This window comes from Microtus oregoni, unplaced genomic scaffold (genome assembly GCF_018167655.1).
Source record: "Microtus oregoni isolate MIOR12 unplaced genomic scaffold, Mior012 000092F_ref0000046, whole genome shotgun sequence".
Lineage (NCBI taxonomy): Eukaryota > Metazoa > Chordata > Mammalia > Rodentia > Cricetidae > Microtus > Microtus oregoni.
In genome coordinates this window covers 2922733-2944974 of record NW_024544604.1, presented here as the reverse complement: position 1 = coordinate 2944974, position 22242 = coordinate 2922733, and the positions used below count along the sequence as shown (strand labels likewise).

Here is a 22242-nt window from a genome sequence, read left to right as displayed (position 1 = left end):
TTCTTGGTCCTCTTCTTTCAATCTAACTTCACTGTAACAAGCTCTCTGGCTTCAAATACTCTCTCTATGCTGATGAACACCTCTTTCCAGGTCTTTCTCTTAAACTCCAGACTCATATACAAGCGCTTTTCAACATCTTTCTTTGTATGTCTAACAGACATCTCAAACTCAATACAAGCAACAATGAATGTCTGGTCATTTGCCTTTGATCTGTTCCACCTGAAACTTTCATAATTCCTAGGCAGAAATCTTGAAGTCATCCTTGACACCCATCTTTTGCCAAGTAAATTTAATCTCTTTGGATCTCCTTTCAAAACATATTTAGAATTCATCCCTCCTGTCTTTCTCATTACTACCACACTGGGGCTAGACTTCCTTTCTCTATGGCCTCCCCCCACACTGACAAAGTATACTGCTTTTGTATAGTTTCCATACCCCTCACACCCACAGTCCATTTTCAACAGAGTGGTCAGTGTAACCTTATAAAATGCAACTTAGAGTATGTCTATCATTCCCCCAAACTCTCAGGTAGCCTATTTCATTCTGGCTAAAAGCGCAGGTTCCAGTAATGGTGCAAAGCTTTCTGCTTTGACATTAGAGCCATTCTCTGTGCTGAGAGTGTGCATTGCCATTCACCATGCTCTATTAATAGCTTATTGATTATGTCTATTGTTTGTTGTATCTGTACCTACTAGAAAGTAAGTGCCATGAGAGAAGGGGGGTTCCCTATCCTTTGTTTACTGTTGAGTGAGTCACAAACATTTCTTATAAAGACTGCCAAATATTAAGTGTATCAGGAATGCTTGTTGAATCTATGAGTGAAGGAACGAAGGACATTGACTCTGAAGAGAGGACCCATTTCCCAAACCGCCGTAGTGTTGATGGAAAGATTAGAAACTTCTTGTTTTTTTTTTTTCTCAATTTCAACCTTTTATTAAGTTCATACCAGAGACCGTCAGAGGTACACAGGATTTCGGATTATTTCCTCAGGCTTATTGAGTCCATTGATCTCTCACTGGAGTCTCACATGTATAGGAACAGCTCCAAGGCAAAGCTGGCTCATCTTCCTGTGTCCTCTGCACTGCGGTCATTGGATCATCTTTGGACCAGTCGCTAAGGTGGGAGGAAGACTCGGGACAGATTGACTCCAATTAAGGAACCTGAGTCAATGTACCAGCAATTAACTCCCAACTAATTAGCAACGATCACATCACTATGTAAGGAACTCGCCATCTCAGCAGTGTGCACGGAAGTGCCCCCAAAGAAGTGACATCTATATTAACATTCTACAAGGCTGATCGATGAATTAGAATTGTGGGCAGTGGGAATATTGCATGCCCAGAGCCCATTGATAATTTATCTTCTGCTGTCTTCGCTTTTTAAAGAGCACTTATTGCCCACTTCTCTTTGCAAGCCAACATCTTGGTGAGTACCAGGTAAACCCTTCTGGAATTGTGTAACAGACACATCAATTCCACCTACACAAAGACTAAGAATGTCATAAAACAGCATGCAAGGTCTACAGTAGAGGCTTTCCCATGGCTGTAGCTGAGGTACCCACCAGCGTATTTGAAAGGGCTCATAACTTTCTTTGCTCTGTTGCTATGAGACTATAACATGGCCACTCATATCTGCCTTCAGAATAAACTCTCTTACTCTGCGGCAGAAGCTGTGTCTTCATGTACCAACAGCAGCATGCAGCATAAACATGTATTTCAGTCCTGTGTCTGCAGCCTGCAGCCCACCTGGGATAGCTGTTCTGGTCTGTGTTGTTCTGTGTGTTTCTCATGGTTCCTCTTCCATGAGGAGAGCACAAAAACTATAACATTCAAATCAGCAGTATCTGTGAAGTCAACTCCGGAGGTCAGCGATGAAGTCACACTTCATTGCTGATGGAAGTCAGGGCAGAAACTCAAACAGAGGAAGAAACCTGAAGGCAGTAGCTGATGCGGAGAGGATGCGGGGACACTTCGTGCTGGCTTTCTCTCCATGATATGATCGGCCTGCTTTCGTATAGCACCCAGGACCACCAGCCTAGGGGTGGCACCACTCTCTTTGGGGTGGACCCTCCCCATCAGTCATTAATCAAGAAAATGCCTTACAGACTTGACTACAGGAAAATCTTATGTAGGTATTTTCTCAACTGAGAATCCCTTTCCCAAATGACTCTAGCTTGTGTCGGGCTTGACAGAAAACTAGCAGGGTCAGATACTGCTTCTGAGAAGGGGTTTCTCTTTTTCACTGGTCAAAAAGAAACTCAGACCCCAACCCAAAGGTGCAAGTCGACTATTTGCTAATTTATCAGGCCTGGGTGGTGATGCGGTATTCAAAGGGAGTTAGAGGATTTGAAAAGCACGAAGAGTGGCCATGGAAGAGGAGAGGACAGAAGGGTGAGTCTCCACGCTCCCTCACCTTTCATTAAGACGCATCTTTTTACCTCTTATATTTATTCCTGTTTTCATACCAGATATTTTCATTCCATGTTTTTTTCTCCCGTTAATTTCTCAATTTCTGTTTGAGAAAATAAAGCGAATCTTATGTTTCTCTTTGTTTTCTTTACATTTCCCTGTGGGCTCTGGAGCAAAGGGCGTAAGTAGAATCCATCCAGTACAAATAGGAGGGATTTGATGCCTCTGTCTGGTAGACGTGAGGCAGTCATTAACCTCTCCGTGCCCTGCTTCAGACTAGAATCCCAATCTTCGTATCGGTACCTTTGTAAAGATGATGAATTTGAAACAGCTGCTACAGAACCAACTTCAATTTCACCTTGACGTGACATGCTCGTGTTAAATAATGGGAAGAAGCACCACTTGCAATTCCCTGTGTGTCTTTCTCTCGGCTACTGCATTTACTAGGATTTAAAAATATGTATCTGTCTATCAACTCAATTAATTTGCAATAAAAGAATACAATTGCCAGTAGATACACAGGAGAATTGCCTGGTTTGCCACGCAGCCATACACTGAGAGATGCAGAATGAACGGTCTAAAGCTACACACAAAGACATGGGCATTGTCTTACCAACATAATGCGGAGCAAAGAAGCCAGACACAAAAGAGCACATGCTGAATGGTTCCTTTAAGACTAAGGTTGAAAGCAGGCAGAGCTAGTTTGTGGTAGTAGAAGCCTAGATAATGGTTGCCTTTTCATGGATGAGTAACGGCTTGAAGGAAAAACAGGGTTGATGCAAAGGGCTTCCGAGTCCTGTTAGCATTCTGCTCTCTTAGGTATCAGTTATAATTATGCATTTACTGTAAAAATCCATTGAATTGTCATATACTTAGTGATCTATACACTTCTCTGAAAGTGTGCTAGACTTAATATACATGTTTCATGAACAATTACTATGTGTGGATAATCATGTCCTATTTCCTGAAATAAGTAGAAACATTGCTGAATCCCCGAATCTCAGTCTTAAGATGGAACCCTTAAGGACGATACTATAAGAATTGCCTCATCCTGGGGAATGGCGCAATTCTGTGGCAGCAACTGACAATGAGATACAAACTATTTTAATTCTAAATAGCAAGGATGCTGTATGTGTTGGGAAATGATATACATATACAGAGGTGGGGATGCAGTGCTGTGACAAATACCTCAAACAAGATCCTGGTCTCTATTCCCCAGTGATGCACTCAGCAGAACTGGTTTGGCCATGGCTTTGTCATTTCTGTAAGCATTTAAGGCAGCTTCTTACTCTAATTTGTCTGTTTCTGAGTTTGGTTGGCAGCATGCCATGTCCAATTAGACCCATAGGGATTTACTGAGGATAATAACAAATACCCTGTGAACCATACATTTTAAAGGCCAAACATTCCTGTCCTCGTGCATTGGTTGATAGAGTTTGCAGTGTTGTGCAGGCTTCAGAGCACTTCTTTAGAGACAGTTGTAGTCGAACATAGTGCTTCATGCCATTTGTGGAAACAATTTCACTAGAATAAAATGTGAGCATCTCAGGCTTCAATTAAACTAGATTCTTAAAAAGGTAAACTTAACAATCACATCCAATCACATGTCTGCCATATGTTAGCTATGTGAACTTGGGCATTTCCTGAACCTAGATCAACCTGCACTCCTCTATCTTACTTTCATCACGTTGTCATGACGATGAAGTGTGGTGATCCATATAATTAATAGGGAGCACTGTCGGAGTCATTATCCAAACTCTGCGACAGCCTCACTCTTACTGATAGCTTTAATACAGCATTATGGAGGAAACTATTCAGGGATATTTCAATATCAAGTATAATATTTAAACAGAGAAAATTGGAGAACCACCAAAACATAATCACTTAAGAAATTAAAAACTGAACAGTTTTTATATAATAATTCTTTAAGTCACCAAAAGGACTCTTGAAATACTAATGGTTAAGTTTTTAAAAAGATAAAATTCTGCCAGATTCCTAGAAAATCAGTGTTAGGAGGAAACAGAGTTTGAGAATGACTGGCACTTTTATTCATTTCTCCCCACAATTGCTCAAATGCCAAAGAAATGTCTTACAGGAGCCAGATTTAAATTTAAAAAAAAGGAGCCATCTGTTTCCTTCCAGGGACTTCTAAGATTAGGTGACATCTTACAGATTTCCCTCTTCCCGTTTCCTTCTCTCAAGGGGCAAGGGAAGTATTTTAATAAGAAATGTGGTCTTGAGGTCCGAACCTTGGTGCGATTTTTACTGAGTGAAGTTAGAGGTCACTTAATCCTTGTGAAAGTCTTTTGGGGGGGGGGCTATCTATTTGGTGAACTTCATTATTAATCACTATGAGGCCACTCCATCTATCACATGTGATAGCGTAGTAGCTCACATGGAAGCTTGAGAGAGTGCTCGCCGATGCTTGTGAGGCAGGGGAAGGCATTGGAGGACTGAAGAGTCAGGCAATGTTTATGTGGTACTTCCTCCTCAGCCCTGATTGCTCATTTGGATCACACCATTGCAGGGAGGTCTGATAGGGAAGAAATGCAGAGATAAAGAGAAGAGGTAATGTGTGGCTCATAAGTTTCAAAATAAACTTTTTGAAACCCATTGTGGAGATAACAGCTTTAGACACAGACAGTAGTACTAGATTTGGAAGTCAGAACAGGTTTGCTTCTAGCTAGTCTTTTCCTCACGTGACCGCTAACACAGGAACCTGGGAGGGGAACAAGGAGAGCTCGCGAGAAGTGGAACAGCGATAGAAAGAGGTACAAGCTATGTGCTCCCGCGACCAACTTCCAAGGAGTGGGAACATGAAATTCTCACATGCGTTTGAGGAACTCTGGTGCGGAGAACATCTGTGTTCTGCCCTTAAGACAGAGCAGTGAGAGGCAGGAAATATTCTAGGGTTCCTTTGCACTGTCTTTGAGAAAGGAACTATTAGGTAAAGGTGGCCTTAGGGTATCTCTGTTCCAGTGAAGTGTGGAGTACCATCAAGAGCTAAGACAAGAGAATCTTAAAGTCTTGGAATCAGAGTGAGACAAACCTTGTAGCAAAATGCAGAGCCAATAGAGATGTAAAGACCCAGGAGGCTCTGGTGTAAACATCAGATGGCAATGCCCTGATGACCAAGCACACTAGCTGATCCCTAGCTTTCTAGACATTCAAATATCCACCAGGGCTTAGTATAACTGGAGACAGGGAAGGAGACCCGATATCCATAAAATAAACCCTGAGACAAATAAGGACTGTTGAATGCAGAAGAGGTTAAATTCCCATCGTCTAATAGAATTGGCACAGAAGAAAACATTCATGAGTAAAAAGACCCATTTCTCAGCTGAGTTTTGGGCCTCAGGGTTGGTGTCCACTTCCATTTCGCCATACACAGGAAGCAAAATCTAAAGTGGCTAGTCAACTTTTCACAGCTGGCCTCCAGATGAGGCTGGTCTTTCTGCCTGTAGCTTTTACAAGAATCGAAGGACACCCCTGCACTGCTGCCCCAGTGAGACAGCTGCTCTCTGTGGTTGCTAAAGAGACACAACAAACTCACCAGTGATGGCAGCCTTCCTCGTGCCTACCCTCTGGCTGGCTCTTCAAGCCAAGTGTGAGTTTTCCAGTGGACTCACCTGTTTCTGTGGACAGTCTTGTACGAGTACTTCTTTTCTCAAAAATCATTCCCAAGGATTTCCCTTGCAGTAAAGGCAAATACTGAAAACCAAGGACAAAAATTACAATTAAAATGCAAGGTATACTTCCTATCCAATATCAAGGATTGTATTTCAAAATGCTAATAAAAACACAGGTCAAATAACTACTACTTCAGAGTAAATGGACACAATATTGTTTAAAAACTGAATTTAAAGTTGTTTCACATTCAATACACACAGATTATTAACATGAAATTAGGAATTAAGACTATTTTTGGATACAGGTTTCTCGTGCAGTCCAGGCTAACCTTGAACTTGCTGTGTAGCAGAGGTAGGCTTTGAACTCCCCATCATCTTATTTCCATTTTTAAAGGCCTAGGGTTACAGATGAATGTTGCTCTGCCTGGCATATATTATTGCTGATTAGTGGGCTCAATTTGGGAGCTTATCCAAAGCAGAATATTCCACACTGGAGCCATCATCTTACTGAACTCTATCCCAATCCCTTTCAATTCCAGAGATGCTGAAGATACTGAATTCGGAGTGACTTTTTCAACTAGTAAGATCCTACTTTCTCACAACATGGGACACTAAGAGTCCTACTTAGGACACTGATGAAGCTCAGTCTTTCAGACTTCATATTCATCAGTCTCCCTCATGAGAGAACATACAGACTTTGTTCCTGGAAGTCATTTGAAAACACTCCAGGAGCTTGAGTACTGGGTGGAGCGCTTTCTCCTTCCTCTTGTGTTATTAGACTTCCTGTTAAAATGCACTCTGGTCTTTTGGTCTTCAGTCAGCAAAGCATAAAAAGGCAAAGGTCTGCACCCTAAGCAGACCTTTCCCCTGTTTCAAGTCTTCTACAAGAGCATCAACACATAGACGCTGGAGCATCACCTAGCCTCTTCGGAGCTTGGAGAGCTAGCCAGCTAGATAAGAAAGACAAAGTCATATCAATTTTCTTCAGCCTGAAACAAAATATTTTTTAAATGCCTTTGAGCCTAGCAAAGTGACACACCCCAGCACTGGGGAGGCAGAGGCAGGGGATCTCTGTGAGTTTGAGGTCAGTCTGGTCTACATAGTGAGTTCCAGGTCAGTCAAAGGTATAGAGCAAGACCCAGTCTCAGAAACAAACAAGCAGCTTTTGTACAAATTCATAACACAAATATGCTTTCAAATTAACCAAGCCCTCTAGCTGAAGCCACTTCATTTAGCATTTTGAAACAGAAATAGCTCAGAATGCAGACCAATGCCCATAGTTGAGCACCACATTCCATTCCTTCCTCGATTTGGCTAGCATTGCTTGTTCCTTTATAATTGAAATGCTTTTAAAAACATAATTTCATCAATGTGAATATTATCATAATGATGACATATCTGCGATATTTCCAGAAAAGAAACGTATTTTTAAAAACCAATACATCATCTTTAAGTTTTAACTGATAGAAAACACAAGAGAGAAAAGGGACATATAAGAACAAAATCTTTCTAGACAAATGATATCTCAGTTTCAGATCCAGTTACTAATGAATTTCAGCATTCTTCTGGGAAAAAAGCACAAGGACTTGTCCTAGAATAACTGCTTTTCATGCTTATTTACATGCCTCTACACTCAGTGCTAATCAATTACCTTGCCTGAAGTTTCATTACTCAGCTAACGTTCAGGAATTTTAATGCATTTTGTTTCCCTCTGCCTTAGGAAAGCAGCTTCCAAAAGGGCTATTGGTTTGTAATGGAAGAGAAGAAAGAAATGTCACATACTTCTCCTTTGTTCTTTATCCGGTATTTCAGATCTGCAGAGAGCCATAACATGTACTGAATCTCCTCTCCAGTGAAGTTCTTCAGGGTCAGGAGGTCACGGCCTTTCAGCTGAACTTGGTTCTGTAGCGGCTTCCCACACCTAGAAAAGAGGGGAAAAATCAGAATAGGATAACATGTATTCAAGACAACAATGCTGTGGGGTGATTCACTGGCCTATTCTTGAAAGTCAAACATAGTAAATCACATGGTATAGCATGTCTCTCCCAAAGTGTTAATAAAACTGATATGGCTGTGGTTTCAATTTTACATATCCAGTAATTGTTATGTTTGAGAGAAAAGAAGAATTTGTGGAAAGAAATTGAAAACTGACATGCTTGGATTAGCTGAGTGGGGAGCTTTGGCACTTACTAAATCATACAACTTGAGGCAAGTTACCCAACCTCTCTCTGCAGCTGTTCATCACCAACACAATGAGTGTAATAATTCTATGACGCCATTGTGAACATGAAATTATTTAGGCTATGTGAAGCAGTGTTCCGCATAAGATGCACCAGGTAAAACTTACCTACTCTTCTTGCAAGCAAGAATTTATAATGCACAAGAGAAAACTGCGTTGTTTACCCCTACTCCTTTCATACAAGAGTGAAGACTTGTATTCCTTTTGTCCATAGGTGAAAACATATCTTTTTGAGTACCATGCAGAAAGAATTTTTAAAGTTCTCTGGTTATTTTTGCACCAGAAGAATGATAGTAAACTAATAAACAATAATAATATAACAATGATAAGCATTTTTTTTAAGTTTGGGAAATCCATTGCAAGTTGACATCTTTTACCTTCAGCTCATGTCTGATTCAGATTGGTCTCCTTTATTGGCAGAAGACAAGCCAGGACCTGGTTGCTCCGTTTCATTGCCTTCAGTCCCTCAAGGTGAGGTCAACAGGAGAGCAAATCAGTTATGTTCGAGTTTTCTAGTATGGGCATAAGGGTTTGAGGGCAACTGTTTGTGTTATATTTATGGGAGTCCTCTAGAGAGACTCTCAGAACAGTTTTGGATATAAATAAAAGCATTTCCTCGGGTATTAATGGTTTATATTTATCAGCCGCTGCCACCCCCAATGAGATCTTTATGCCTCTCCAGGACATCTCTTGTCATGATCAGAAACAATGTCATGCTACGAGTTCTTTTTCTTATTCCAGCCTGTCTCAAGGGAAGCACTCCATATTGCTTGACCTGACAAGTGTAAGGTCCATTTTATTATAGAGTTCTCTTTTATTCTGCCATCAAGACAGTGAACCAATAATTACCTCTTTAATCTCTCCCCCCACCCCGCATGTGTGTGTTCTAGAACTTATTCTTCCTGCCTAATTTTGTCCCCTTTGATTAACAACTCTCATCCCTCATTAACCACTGTTCTACTCTCAATTTCTGAGTTCAACCTTTTCTGATTTTCAAGACAGGGTTTCTCTGTGTAGCCTTGACTGTCCTAGAACTAACTAGCTCTGTATACCAGGCTTGCCACAAACTCATAGACATCCTTCTGCCTCTGCCTTCCAAATGTTGGCATTAAAGGCATGCACCACCACTGCCCAGCTGAGTTCAACTTTTTTACATTCCGCATACAAATAAGATTCTGGGGTATATGTCTTTCCCATTCATGGTTTACTTCACATCATATATAATATTCTAGGTTAAGTCTGTGTTGTACCAAATGCCAGAATTTCATGGATATTTACTGGATGAATGATATTTCAGGGTGTACATATATGCTACACATCTCAATCCATCCATCTATTAATGAACACTTAGGCTGTTTCCTTATCTTGACTTCTGTGATCAGGTCTGTCAAGATGGCTGGACTACAATAATTTTAAAAAAATCCTCTGTTAATCTCCACCCCTTCACTTGGTTTCTGTAACTCATTTTATAATATGTTAGCAATAATGTATGTTATAAAAGTGATTCTTGTCTGTCTGCAAGTCTGCTTTGGGAACTCTGACTACTCACTCTGATTCAGTGAGAGCAAAGTCAGCACTGGCTTGGCCCGGGTACAAACCAAGACAGAAATACACCTATTTTAGCATTCTGCTGCACTGCGTTGATTCCTGTTATTTGAGGTAATCATTGTATAAAATGACAGATTTTATTTAATTATTCCCAGTGTTACCTGTATTTAATAAGAATTGATGTCTATCGCACTAGGGGGTGAATACTAATTAGAAAAATGACAGACTGAGGGAAGTTGATTTACCATAACTATTAATTTTTACTAGGCACAAACTAATTGTCACAAAGTGATCATGCTTGGGTTCCATCATAAAGAAAGAATTTAGGTATATATTCGGTTGAGATTTATGTATACCTTTTTGCAGTAGTGACATGGTCATAGGTATGAACATCACAAATTCACTCAAATTGTTGAACCCACTTCATGATGTCTGACAGCATGAACAAATTTCACCAAATAACTTTCTAGCAGAGTTAACTTGTTCATCTAGAGTTCAATAAGTGAGTACATCTTTTTCAGAACACATGATAGGAACTGTACGTTTCCAAGTTTTGAGTTGATAAAGAAGAGTAATTACACTGGGACTGAGAGGTTGTGGGTGGGTTGGCTATTTAGTTGACACCATTAATATGAAATACTAATGATGTATTTACTGGACATAGAAAGAATTTCATTTTTTCAGTTTTTGTGTGGAACCAAATTTTGGTCCATACACCTATTTCCGAAATATGAGGTTGTCTTCAACTTCACAAAATATATGAATAATAGACTCTACAAATTGGAATTTCTTTCTAACAGTGATCTTTAAATTTCTAGCTAACTTTCAACCTTGGGTTAGAGAGATGGCTGAGTGGTTATACTGTTTACTCTTCTTGTAGATGACTCTGGTTTTGTTCCTAGCACACATATAGTTGCTCAAAATGTTTGTTACTCCAGTTCCAGGAAATCTAATGTCCTCTTCTTACTTCTGCAGGCTTCTGCATTTATGTGATATACATGCATACACTCAGGTACACACAAATGCACATACAATTTAAAAATATTCATAAAGAATTTTGAATATAAATATATACTTATTTATAATATGAGCTAACATAGTAACAGATTGCATATAACAAATCATAATAAAAAATTAAAAGTAAAATATAAAGAATAAAAATAACAAAATACTTTAAAAAATTTAAATATACAAAACATTTTGCTAAGAAGCTTCTAGAACAAAGTGTTACTTCCTTCCTTCTACTGGAGTCCTAGCTAAAAGTACATAAAACTGTGTACAATATCTCCATGCTAGTAAGTCATCCACTGGGTAACTTTAAGTCATAATATTTATGTAGAAAATTAGACTTCACTTAATAAATCTGGCTATACATTTGATTCTGATAACATTAAATTAATGATAATATTAACAAATACATGGCATATTGCTCCAGGAAGGTTTACAGCTGGTAATTACCCGCCTCCTGGGGCATGGCCTTTTACACTATATATCTGGACTAGGCTGCCAAGTCTGCCTCTCCTCTCCTCCCCGCTGGTTTCCGTTTACTCTTTCAGTTTGTTTTGGATCCCATCTCCATCCACCGTTCAAGCAGAGAATCCTGATTTGTAAGTTTTCCTCCTATATAAATAACTATCTGTCTCTCAGTTCTGAGCTAGTGTGGGATTTCTTTTAAGCGTTCGATCTCTCTGCCATCAGCATATATAAGTGCTTGATGTTGTTGAAAAGTTAGGCTTTGACTAATATTTATGCAGCTCCAAGGTCAACTGCAGCATTCTTACGGAGCTCTATAAAATAGGTTTTCTAAATCTGTCTTGAATAGAGGTGTGGCAGTTTAATATTTAGTTCTTCACATTTAGGGTGATTTTGTAAATTATTTTCTTCTGGAATATAATCAAGGTAATTTATGATTATAGATGGTAAACTCCTTTGGCTCCACTTATTATGATAACACATTACTATTATATGGCCTGAGGCTTCCTCCAACATTATTTTTTTTAATTTTTTTTTCTTTTCTTTTTTTATTGAGAAAGGAGAAAAAAAAAACAAGTTTCCACCTCCTCCCAGCCTCCCATTTCCCTCCCCCTCCTCCCACCCTACGCCCCATCCTCCCACCCTTGTCCCCCTCCCCCCTCTCCTTTCCCCCTCCCTCTCCAGTCCAAAGAGCAGTCAGGGTTTTCTGCCCTGTGTTAAGACCTAGGACCTCCCACCTCCGTCCATATCTAGGAAGGTGAACATCCAAACTGGCTAGGCTCCCACAAAGCCATCACATTACGTAGGATCAAACCCCCATGCCGTTGTCCTTTGCGTCTCATCAGCCCTCATTGAGTGAGGTATCCCAGACCCAAAAAGATGATCATGGGATGTACTCACTCATAATTGGTTTCTAGCCATAAATAAGGGTCACAGAGTCTACAATAGGTGAATCTAAAGAAGCTAAGTAAGAAGGGGAACCCAAGGAAACATATAGTTATCCTCTTGGCTAAGGGAAGTAGACAAAATTGCCGGGGAGAAAATTGGGATCTTGGGGTGGGGTGGGATGGGGGTAAGGGGAGATGGGGAGAGAAAAGTTAGAAGGGAAGGAGGTCGGGCCTTGGGAAAACAGGAGGATTGGGATAAAGGAAGGTTGGACAGGGGAGCACGGAACCACAATTCTTAGTTAAGGGAGCCACTTTAGGGTTGGCAAGAGACCTGACCCTAGAGGGGCTCCCAGGTGCCAAAGCTGAGGTCCCCAGTTAGTTCCTTGGGCAGTTGAGGATAGGGAACCTGAAATGACCCTATCCTAGAGCAATACTGACGAATATCTTGCATATCATCATAGAACCTTCATCTGGTGATGGATGGAGATAGAGACAGAGACCCACACTGGAGCACTGGACTGAGCTCCCAAGGTCCCAATGAGGAGCAGAAGGAGGGAGAACATGAGCAAAGAAGTCGGGACCACGAGGGATGCACCCACCCACTGAGACAGTGGAGCTGATCTACTGAGAGCTCACCAAGACCAGCTGGACTGTGACTGAAAAAGCATGGGATAAAACTGGACTCTATTTTTTTAATTTTGAAAATTTCTTTCTTTCTTTTTTTGTCTTTCTGCACTTGATGTATTTAATTTGGTTGAATATTCTTTAATTTCATCCATGTTGTTGTAAACAGCAGGAATTTCTTTTTTAAGATTAAGTAGTATTTCATTATGTATAGCCAGCCTTTTTAAAAAAACATTTGCCTTTTTACATTACAGTTTTATGAAGTTTAATTTTTTGTGTTTGGCTTTGATTTTCCTTTTTTAAATTTTTTTTGAGACAGTGTTTCTCTGTATAGCCCTATCTATTCTGGAATATTTTTTTTTCATTTTACATACCAATCCTAGTTCCCACTCCCTTTCCTCCTCCTGCTCCCTCCATCTTCCCCCTCCCTAGTCCCACCCATTCTTCATGGGGAGTCAATAAAGTCTGAGAAAGCATGTTGAGGCAAGACCCTCCCACACCATATCAGGACTGAGCAAGGTATCCCTCCAAAGAGAATGGGCTCCAAAAAGCCAGTTCAAGAAGTAGAAAATAAATTCTGGTTCCACTGCCAGTAGCCCCAGAGTCTGCCCTAGCCATACACCTGTCACCCACATTTCAAGGGCCTAGTTTGGTCCTATGCTGCTTCCTTCCATGTCTGACCAGAATTGGTGAGCTCCCATTAGGTCAGATCAGCTGTTTCAGTGGATGAACCCATCATGGTCTTCACCCCTTTTTCATATTCTCACTCCTCCCTCTCTTCTCCTCAGCCCAGTGTTTCATTGTGAATGTTTCCATCAGTTGCTGAATGAAAGTTCTATGATGACAATAAGGTAGTCATTAATCTGATTACAGGGGAAGGCCAGTTCAGGCTCTCTCTCCACTATAGTTTAGGGTCTTTCTTCACAGACCTCGAAAGAACAATACTCAACGTCATACAAAACAAACAAACAAACAAACAAACAAACAGGATAGCCAAAACAATCCTCTACAATAAAGGAACTTCTGGGGGCATCACCATTCCTGACATCAAGCTCTATTATAGTGCTACAGTAATGAAAACAGCTTGGTATTGGCATAAAAACAAACAAGTGGACCAATGAAATAGAATCAAAGACCCTGATATTAATCCATGCACCTATGAACACCTGATTCTTGACAAAGAAGCTAAAATTATATAATGGAAAAAAGAAAGCATCTTCAACAGATGGTGCTGGCATAAGTGCATATCAACTTGTAGAAGAATGAAACGAGATCCATATCTATTCCCATGCATAAAACTCAAGTCCAAATGGATCAAAGACCTCAAAATAAATCCAGATTCACTAAACCTCATAGAAGAGAGAGTGGGGAGTAGCCTTGAATGCATAGACACAGGAGATCACTTCCTAAGTATAACACCAGTAGCACAGACACTGAGAGCAACAATTAATAAATGGGACCTTCTGAAACTAAGAAGCTTTTGTAAGGCAAAGGACACAATCAATAAGACAAAACAGCAGCCTACAGAATGGGAAAAGATCTTTACCAACTCCACATCAGATAGATGACTGACCTCCAAAATATATAAAGAACTCAAGAAACTAGACATCAAAATACCAAATAATTCAATTAAAAAATAGGGTATAGATATAAACAGAGAATTCTCAACAAAAAATTCTCAACAGGCTGAGATACACTTAAAGTATTGTTCAACAGCCTTAGTTGATGTGGGAAGTCCTTCTGTATATGTGTTGCTTTTATTGGTTAATGAATAAAGAAACAACTTTGACCTGATAGGGCAGAGTAGAGCTAGGCAGGAAAACTAAACTGAATGCTGGGAGAAAGAAAGCAGAGTCAGTTGAGATGCCATGTAGCTGCTGGAGGAGACAGATGTGCCCAAGAACTTTACTGGTAAACCACGAGCCTCGTGGTAAAATATAAAATAATAGAAATGGGTTAATTTAAGATATAAGATCTAGCTAGCAATATGCTTAAGTGATTGGCCAAGCAGTGTAATTATTTTGGGTCTGAGAAGCCGGGAAAGAATGAGCAGCCCCTGACTACATGTAGTCATCAGACAAATACAAATCAAAATGACTGAGATACCATCTTACACCTGTTAGAATGGTTAAGATAAAAAACACCAATGACAGCTTATGTTGGAGAGGATGCAAAGTAAGGGGAACACTCATCCATTGCTGGTGGGAATGCAAACTTGTACAATCCCTCTGGAAATCAGTATGGCAGTTTCTCAGAAAGTTGGAAATCAACTTACCTAAATACCATTCTTAGGTATATACCCAAGTGATACTCAATCATACTACAAGGACATTTGCTCAACTATGTTCATAGCAGCATTATTTGTAATAGGCAGAACTTGAAAACAATCTAGATGCCCTTCAACTGAAGAGTGGATAAAGAAAATGTGGTACGTTTATACAGTGGAGACTCAGTGTTAAAATAAATAAATAAATGAATACTATCTTAGAATTTGCATGCAAATGAAGGGTGAAGTAATAGGGGCAGCAGGGCTGCGTTCTCAGCACCCCCGGCCGCCTGCCCAGCTAGCTTATGCCCAAAATAATTACACAGACACTGTATTCTTTTAATCACTGCTTGGCCCTTTAGCCCTAGCCCTTACTGGCTAATCCTGTTATCCCGATCAACCCATCTCTAATAATCTGTGAGAACTGGTCTTACCGGGAAGATTCTAGCCTAGTCCATCCTGGGTCGGAGCTTCATAGCGTGCGTCTGCCCAGGAGCCAGGAGCATGGCATCTCTCTCTGAGGCGTCTGCTCCCGAGAGAGCAGAGCTGTGGAGTCTCTGAGCTCACTTCCTCTTCCTCCCAGTATCCTGTTCTGTTTACTCCTCCCACCTATCCTCTAACCAATAAAATGGGCCAGGGCAGTGCCTTTATTAGCCAATGACCTTCCTCCATCAGAAGGGAACTAAAAAAAAAACATCCTGAGTGAGGTAACCCAAACCCAGAAAGACACAGGTATGTACTCACTCATAAGTGGCTATTAGATGTAATGTAAAGGATAACTAGCCTATAGTCCACAACCCCAGAGAAGCTAGGTAGCAAGGAGAACCCTAAGAGAAACAAACATGAATCTCCATGGGAAGGCGAAAGAGACAAGGTCTCCTGAGAAATAAGGAGCATGGGGGTGGGGGGAGAAGGGAAGGTAGAAGGGGAAGAGAAGAGGAAGGGGTAGGAGAACATGCGGGAAAGAGAGGATCGAGATAGGGGAAGGACGGAGACGGAGAGCAAGGAAAGTGCTATTTTGATTGAGGGAGTCATTATGGTGCTAGAAAGAAACCTGGCATTAGGGAAAAGTCCCAGGAATTCACAAGGATGACGCCAGCTAAGATCCTTTAAGATTAGTTTTAAAGCATAAAACATTCTGTTGGAAAACTCCACTTCCTGTGTTTCATGGAATATGGAAAATGCCACTATAGCTGTTGGATTCGTACTTAACAACAATAAGAAAACAAACTCCTGGGCTCATTTTAAGGCTTTACTTTTGGCCTGGCATTCAAGCTCAGTCTTCTGGTTATTTTTGGAGCACACAAAAGCTGAGTTTCCAACCCTGTGTCCTTAAAGGATTAACTGCCTAGCTCTTCCTACCATCCTCTGAAGAATTTTGGTATACATTTTCTAACTCCTGAGCACTTGCATGATTCCTAGTTTCATTAAACAAACAAACAAACAAGAAGAAAGCCATAGAGTGGGGATGCAGTGGTGGCTCAGCAGTCAGGAGTGTTGACTGAGCTTCTAGAAGAGCCGGATTAGATCCCTAGCACCAACGTGGTGCCTCAGAAACATTGACAACTCCAGCTCCCAGGGGATCCAGCATTCTCTTCAAGCCTCTGTGGGTATCATCATCATCATCATAATCATTGTAATAATAATAGTCATAGACTTTAAATAGGTATTGTTCTAGATGAATTTCATGAAATAGATTTGGAAACAAAAAGGACAAATTCTTTTTCAAACACCTTAAATTTTCTTCCTGATTTTTATGAAAGAAAACAGAAAGGAGGATCAATGCCTTTTAGTGATTCAAAGCTTCTAACTCCTTGATCTTATTACCCCTCTTTAAAAAAAAAAGACAGGTTGGAGGAGGTATATGGTCTCCAGGTCTTCCTAATATTTATTCTTGTATATGTTAAATCCCATGTTTAAGGCTTAGTGTCAATGTCCTGCCATTGAGATTCATAATAAGATGCTGATATATTTCTCCACTGACTGAAAAGGTGAGTACTAATGTACAAGTAGTAGGCAAACATGTCTGTCTATTTTTTGTCCCAAACCCTTTAATCTGTAAGTTTATATACAGCAGAAGCTGCTGACTATTCTCATAGAGTGTGGGGGACAAAAGCTTGATTTTCCACAGCATCAGCTGATAATGCTGCCCTCATTCTCATTGTGACTGTTCTAGTACCAACCGTTAGCAGACTCACTTTACTGACCGGAGACTCCTTGTGTCTTTGCCTTTGTTTTGCAGTAAGAAAATCTAGTCTCTTTGCAAATGTTGATGTGGAAAATACCATCCTAAAAATCACAACTACTGCACCGTAAAGAGCATTCAGAACTTGTTTGTGTAGCATAACCCAAACTTTATATTCATATGCCTCATTCTCTGGCCTCACCACTGCTGCAGTCTCTGTTCCTCTATGCCGGACTAGTTTTGGTGTGATAGGTCTGTGAAATTATATCCTAGCTGTCCTTCAGTGACCACTTCAATTCACTTAGTGTAAAAGCCTCCAAAGCTTGCTTTAGAAAACATGCAAAATGTTTTCTACCTTGGCATGGTAGTGTTAGGTAATAAATAAGCATTAAATCGGAAATAATACAAACTGACATTAATAATTAGTGGGAAAATCACTATTGTTCTGTGACTTCTAAACGGGATCAATCTACCCCAGGATCCAGCAATACCACTCTTGGGAATATACCCAAGAGATGTCCTATCATACTACAAAAGCATTTGTTCAACTATGTTCATAGCAGCATTATTTGTAATAGCCAGAACCTCGAAATAACCTAGATGTCCCACAATGGAAGAATGGATAAAGAAAATGTGGGATATATACGCATTACAGTACTACTCAGCGGTAAAAAACAATGACATCTTGAATTTTGCATGCAAATGAATGGAAATAGAAAACACTATCCTGAGTGAGATAACCCAGACCCAAAAAGATGAATACGGTATATTCTCACTCATTAGTGGATTCTAGCCATAAATAAAGGACATTGAGCCTATAATTCATGATCCTAGAGAAGCTAAATAAGAATGTGAACCCAGAGAAAAATATATAGTTATCCTCCTGGATATTTGAAGTAGACAAGATTGCCAAAGTTGGGAGCACGGGGGTAGGGGTGGTGTGGGAGTAAGGGGAGATGGGGAGAGAGAAGGGAGAAGGGGAGGATGGGGAGAGCTTGGAGGAATGGGATGGTTGGGATGGAGGAAGGGTGGATATGGGAGCAGGGAAGTAGATATCTTAATTAAGGAAGCCATTTTAGGGTTCGCAAGAAACTTGACTCTAGAGGGTTCTCAGGTGTCCAAGGAGATGCTCCCAGCTTGTTCCTTGGGCAGCTGAGAAGAGGGTGCCTGAACTGGCCTTATCCTATAGCCACACTGATGAATATCTTGCATATCACCATAGAACCTTCATCTGGTAATGGATGGAGATAGAGACAGAGACCCACATTGGAGCACTGGACTGAGCTCCCAAGGTCCAAATGAGGAGCAGAAGGAGGGAGAACATGAGCAAAGAAGTCAGGACCACGAGGGGTGTGTCCACCCACTGAGATGGTGGAGCTGATCTAATGGGAGCTCACCAAAGCCAGCTGGACTGGAATTGATGGAGCATGTGATCAAACCGGACTCTCTGAATGTGGCTGACAATGAGGGCTGACTGAGAAGCCAATGATAATGACACTGGGTTTTGATTCTACTGCATGTAGTGGCTTTGTGGGAGCCTAGTCTGTTTGGATGCTCACCTTCCTAGACCTGGATGGAGGGGGCAGGACCTTGAACTTCCCACAGGGCAGGGAACCCTGACTGCTCTTTGGACTGGAGAGGGAGGGGAAGCAGGGGAAGGGGGAGGGAAATGGAAGGAGGGGAGGAGGTGGAAATTTTTTCATAAAAAATAATAAAATAAAATAAAATGATAAAAACTGAATTAATCTTGTTAACCATGAAAATGTCTAAATTAAAAAAACCTCCTTTCCAGAGCATTAAAAGCTCCCCTACTGTCCACCATAAACATGCAGAGAATCGCAAAAGCATCACAGCTGATGTGTCTTTAGTACACATTGAAAAAAACAGTGAAACTTGCAATGCTTTGTTCCTTTGTGAAATCTATCAAGATTTCACAGTGCTCGATTTTTTTTAATCATATATCTTTTCAAACAGAGCAAGGCTCTCTTCTAGTCTTTTGGTGAATTGCCATATTCCTTCTTCAGACAGGATTAACGTCTAGTGATTTATCCTTTGCACTTCCGATGCTGTATATTATCTCGGAATTTTTTAATATCAAGTGTGCAGTCAGTATCACTACCTCACAGACAACTTTGTTCTTTCCTTACAACCATTTTCTGCATTTAAGTTGATAACTTATTCTTCATTCAGTTGCTCTGGCTTTGTAATTAGTGCCTTTCGAACAGAGGCACAATCAACAATTTCATAGCCAGTTGTTGGTTCTACAGTTTCATGCGGATTCAACTCAAAGACTTGTGAGGCATGGAAAATATTAATTGTAGCCTAGAATATTGCTGAAGCTGAGACTCCCCTAGGACTCAGCTACTCTGTCACAGGATTTCATCTACTGAGAACAATGAATGGTTGTGGATTCAGAAATGAGAGTACATCCTAAGGCATATCTCTTTAGGTCAGGTGCCCAAATCTCAAATCCTAATGGGAAAAACAGGTGGCATCAATGTGTGCCCACCACACCAAGATGGCTGGATTGTAAGCATGGCAATAGTGGACCATAAGCCCCTTTTGGACAGAATGAATTGAAATGGTTCTCTGGGCCAAAAATATAGATAAATAGATATGCTACATTTTGAGACACCAATATGTTAGGACTTATTGACTAGAAAAATGATTAAGATTAAATAAACGTAGCTCAACCTGTTTATACCATTGAAAATTAATTACAGCAGTCATTATCTTTTTGAATTCTATCCAGAAGGTGGGGCAGGAAATGTTAGCTTGGGAAAAAAGTTGTTTTTCATAGATACCACGAACTAACCAGGAAAATTTATCATTAAAGGAAAGCAAACACAATGGCCTTAGTTTAATTCCTATCCTGTTTATTCTCAACTCATAGAACTTGCCTTAGCTGCAAAATGAAACTGCGACACCTCTTTCCTAAGCTAACACAAATTAGAGAAAAGCACAAGAGCTCCACAATTAAAAGAACTGAGACACAAAGCTCTTTTTTCCCAGTCCTTGTTCAACATTGTCCTCTTTGGGGTGAATGAGTCAGGTAAAGGTGCTGACAGTGTTACTAAGTCCCAATTCCGATCAGACACAGCCTGCTCTAGCTCAGGAACACCCAAACTAAGGCATGAATCACTCTTTCTCAAAAGAGATTTGTTTCATTTTTGTTTGTGTGGCTGGTGGAGGGGGTATGTGCATGGAAATGCGGGTTCCTGCTTGGCCTAGGGACCCTCGTTCCCCGGGGCTGGGGTTAGAAGTGTTTGTAAGCTGCCAGATGTCTGTGCTAGGAAGCAAACTTAGGTCTTGTGCGAGAGCAGTACAGGCTCCTGGTAACTGAGCCCTCTTCCCAGCACCACACAAACCACTCTTCATGTTTCCCACGAAGTATTTACCCTTATTGTGCTAACGCATATAAGAAAGAGATGAAAATTAAACAAGAAATCACTTCTCAAACCAGAATGAAGCTACATTATCATTCTCCTTTTTTTAGAAATACATTTTGTTTTATTTTATCTTATTGAAATATGGGGAATTTCCAGGGCCTTGTGCATGCCAGGAAGTCCCCTGCCAATGAGTTCCAGCTAGAATCCCACATTATCATTCTTCTGCTCACATATAACAGAAAGAACAAACCATTGGGGCAAATGAGAACTCTGTACAGATTTTCCATCAATGCTATCAAGATGATGTGTACGAATTACCTGTAGTTGGGCTTTACTCAATATTAGATTCATATACATGAGTCTAAATATGTAGAAGTACGGTGGGCTGCGTCCCTGGCACCCAGCTGCCTGTATGGCTAGCTTTATACCCGAAATAATTACATGGAAACTGTATTCTTTTAAACACTGCTTGGCCCATTAGTTCCAGCCTCTTATTGGCTAGCTCTTACATATTGATCTAACCCATTTCTAATAATCTGTGTAGCCCACGAGGTGGCTTACCAGGGAAGATCTTAACCTGCGTCTGTCTGGAGTGGGAGAATCATGGCGACTCACTGACTCAGCTTCTTTCTCCCAGCATTCTGTTTTGTCTACTCTACCTACCTAATTTTCTGTCCTATCAGAGGCCAAGCAGTTTCTTTATTACTTAACCAATGAAACAACAAATAAAAAGATGACCCTCCTCCATCATAAATATTTTGTGCCTTGTAACAAATATATACAAATAGCATGTGTTGATTCAGATGTAAAATAAAATAAGATTTAAAAACCAATTTGCAGTCTAATTAGAGCCAGAGCCTTTGAAAAAAGCACAAGTAGTTCCTCAAATTACACCATTTGAAAAAAAATAAATGAAGAGCCTTCTTAAGCCCAAATCACTAACTTGTAAGAAGCTCAGCAAAGAGTCATATATGAGGTTTACCCAAGTATCTTTCTCACTAGAAAATGGAAGCCCATGGGCTACTGGCAGCATAAAGCCTTTCGTCACTACAGTCTGCATTTTCCAGTTCTGACAGACTAATTGGTGTGTGTGTGAGGGGGGGACAACGACTTGGATGTGTTCTTGGAAAAATGGTATTTCATTGAAAGAGAAACTGCTTGATTTGTATAAAATGTGCTGTTAGAAACTGACTTTTCCAGAGAAGGAAAAACCTGCCTTTAAATGATCCTCTGATCCCTCCAGAGAACTTAATGAAGGCTTTAGCTTTTGGAAACATAAGAGAGAGCCAATGGGCCTCATGATTAAGATTTTGATGCTTCCTTACCTTTGCAGTAATGTGAAAGTCAATATATATTCCCTTATTTTTCTTTATTTATTGGCATATTCTGGCTATATCTGAAAAAGGATATTGAACCATTGTAGGTTGGTCAGACTCGTTAATTTGGAGGATTCAAAGTTTCAAAGTTGAGTAATTACTTTTAAGTAGTTGAATTGCAGGCCTAGGCACAGGAACACACTATGACCTTGAGGAGTTCATTTGCCACCTCTGGCGTCAATTTCTTTTCGGAAAAGCTGAGTCAGGGAACTAAGTCA

General features: G+C 40.4%; 1 protein-coding gene across 1 annotated transcript in view; it reads right to left on the bottom strand.

Moving 5' to 3' along the window:
* Nucleotides 1-22242, bottom strand: part of LOC121442640 (ornithine transcarbamylase, mitochondrial-like) — a 30328-nt gene that overhangs the window by 3388 nt on the left and 4698 nt on the right. The window contains exons 2-3 of the mRNA XM_041644241.1: nucleotides 7820-7958; nucleotides 6038-6119 (exon numbers count right to left, since the gene is read on the bottom strand). Of these exons, the coding sequence (XP_041500175.1) occupies nucleotides 6038-6119; nucleotides 7820-7958 (221 nt within the window). The remainder of the gene's footprint in view (nucleotides 1-6037; nucleotides 6120-7819; nucleotides 7959-22242) is intronic.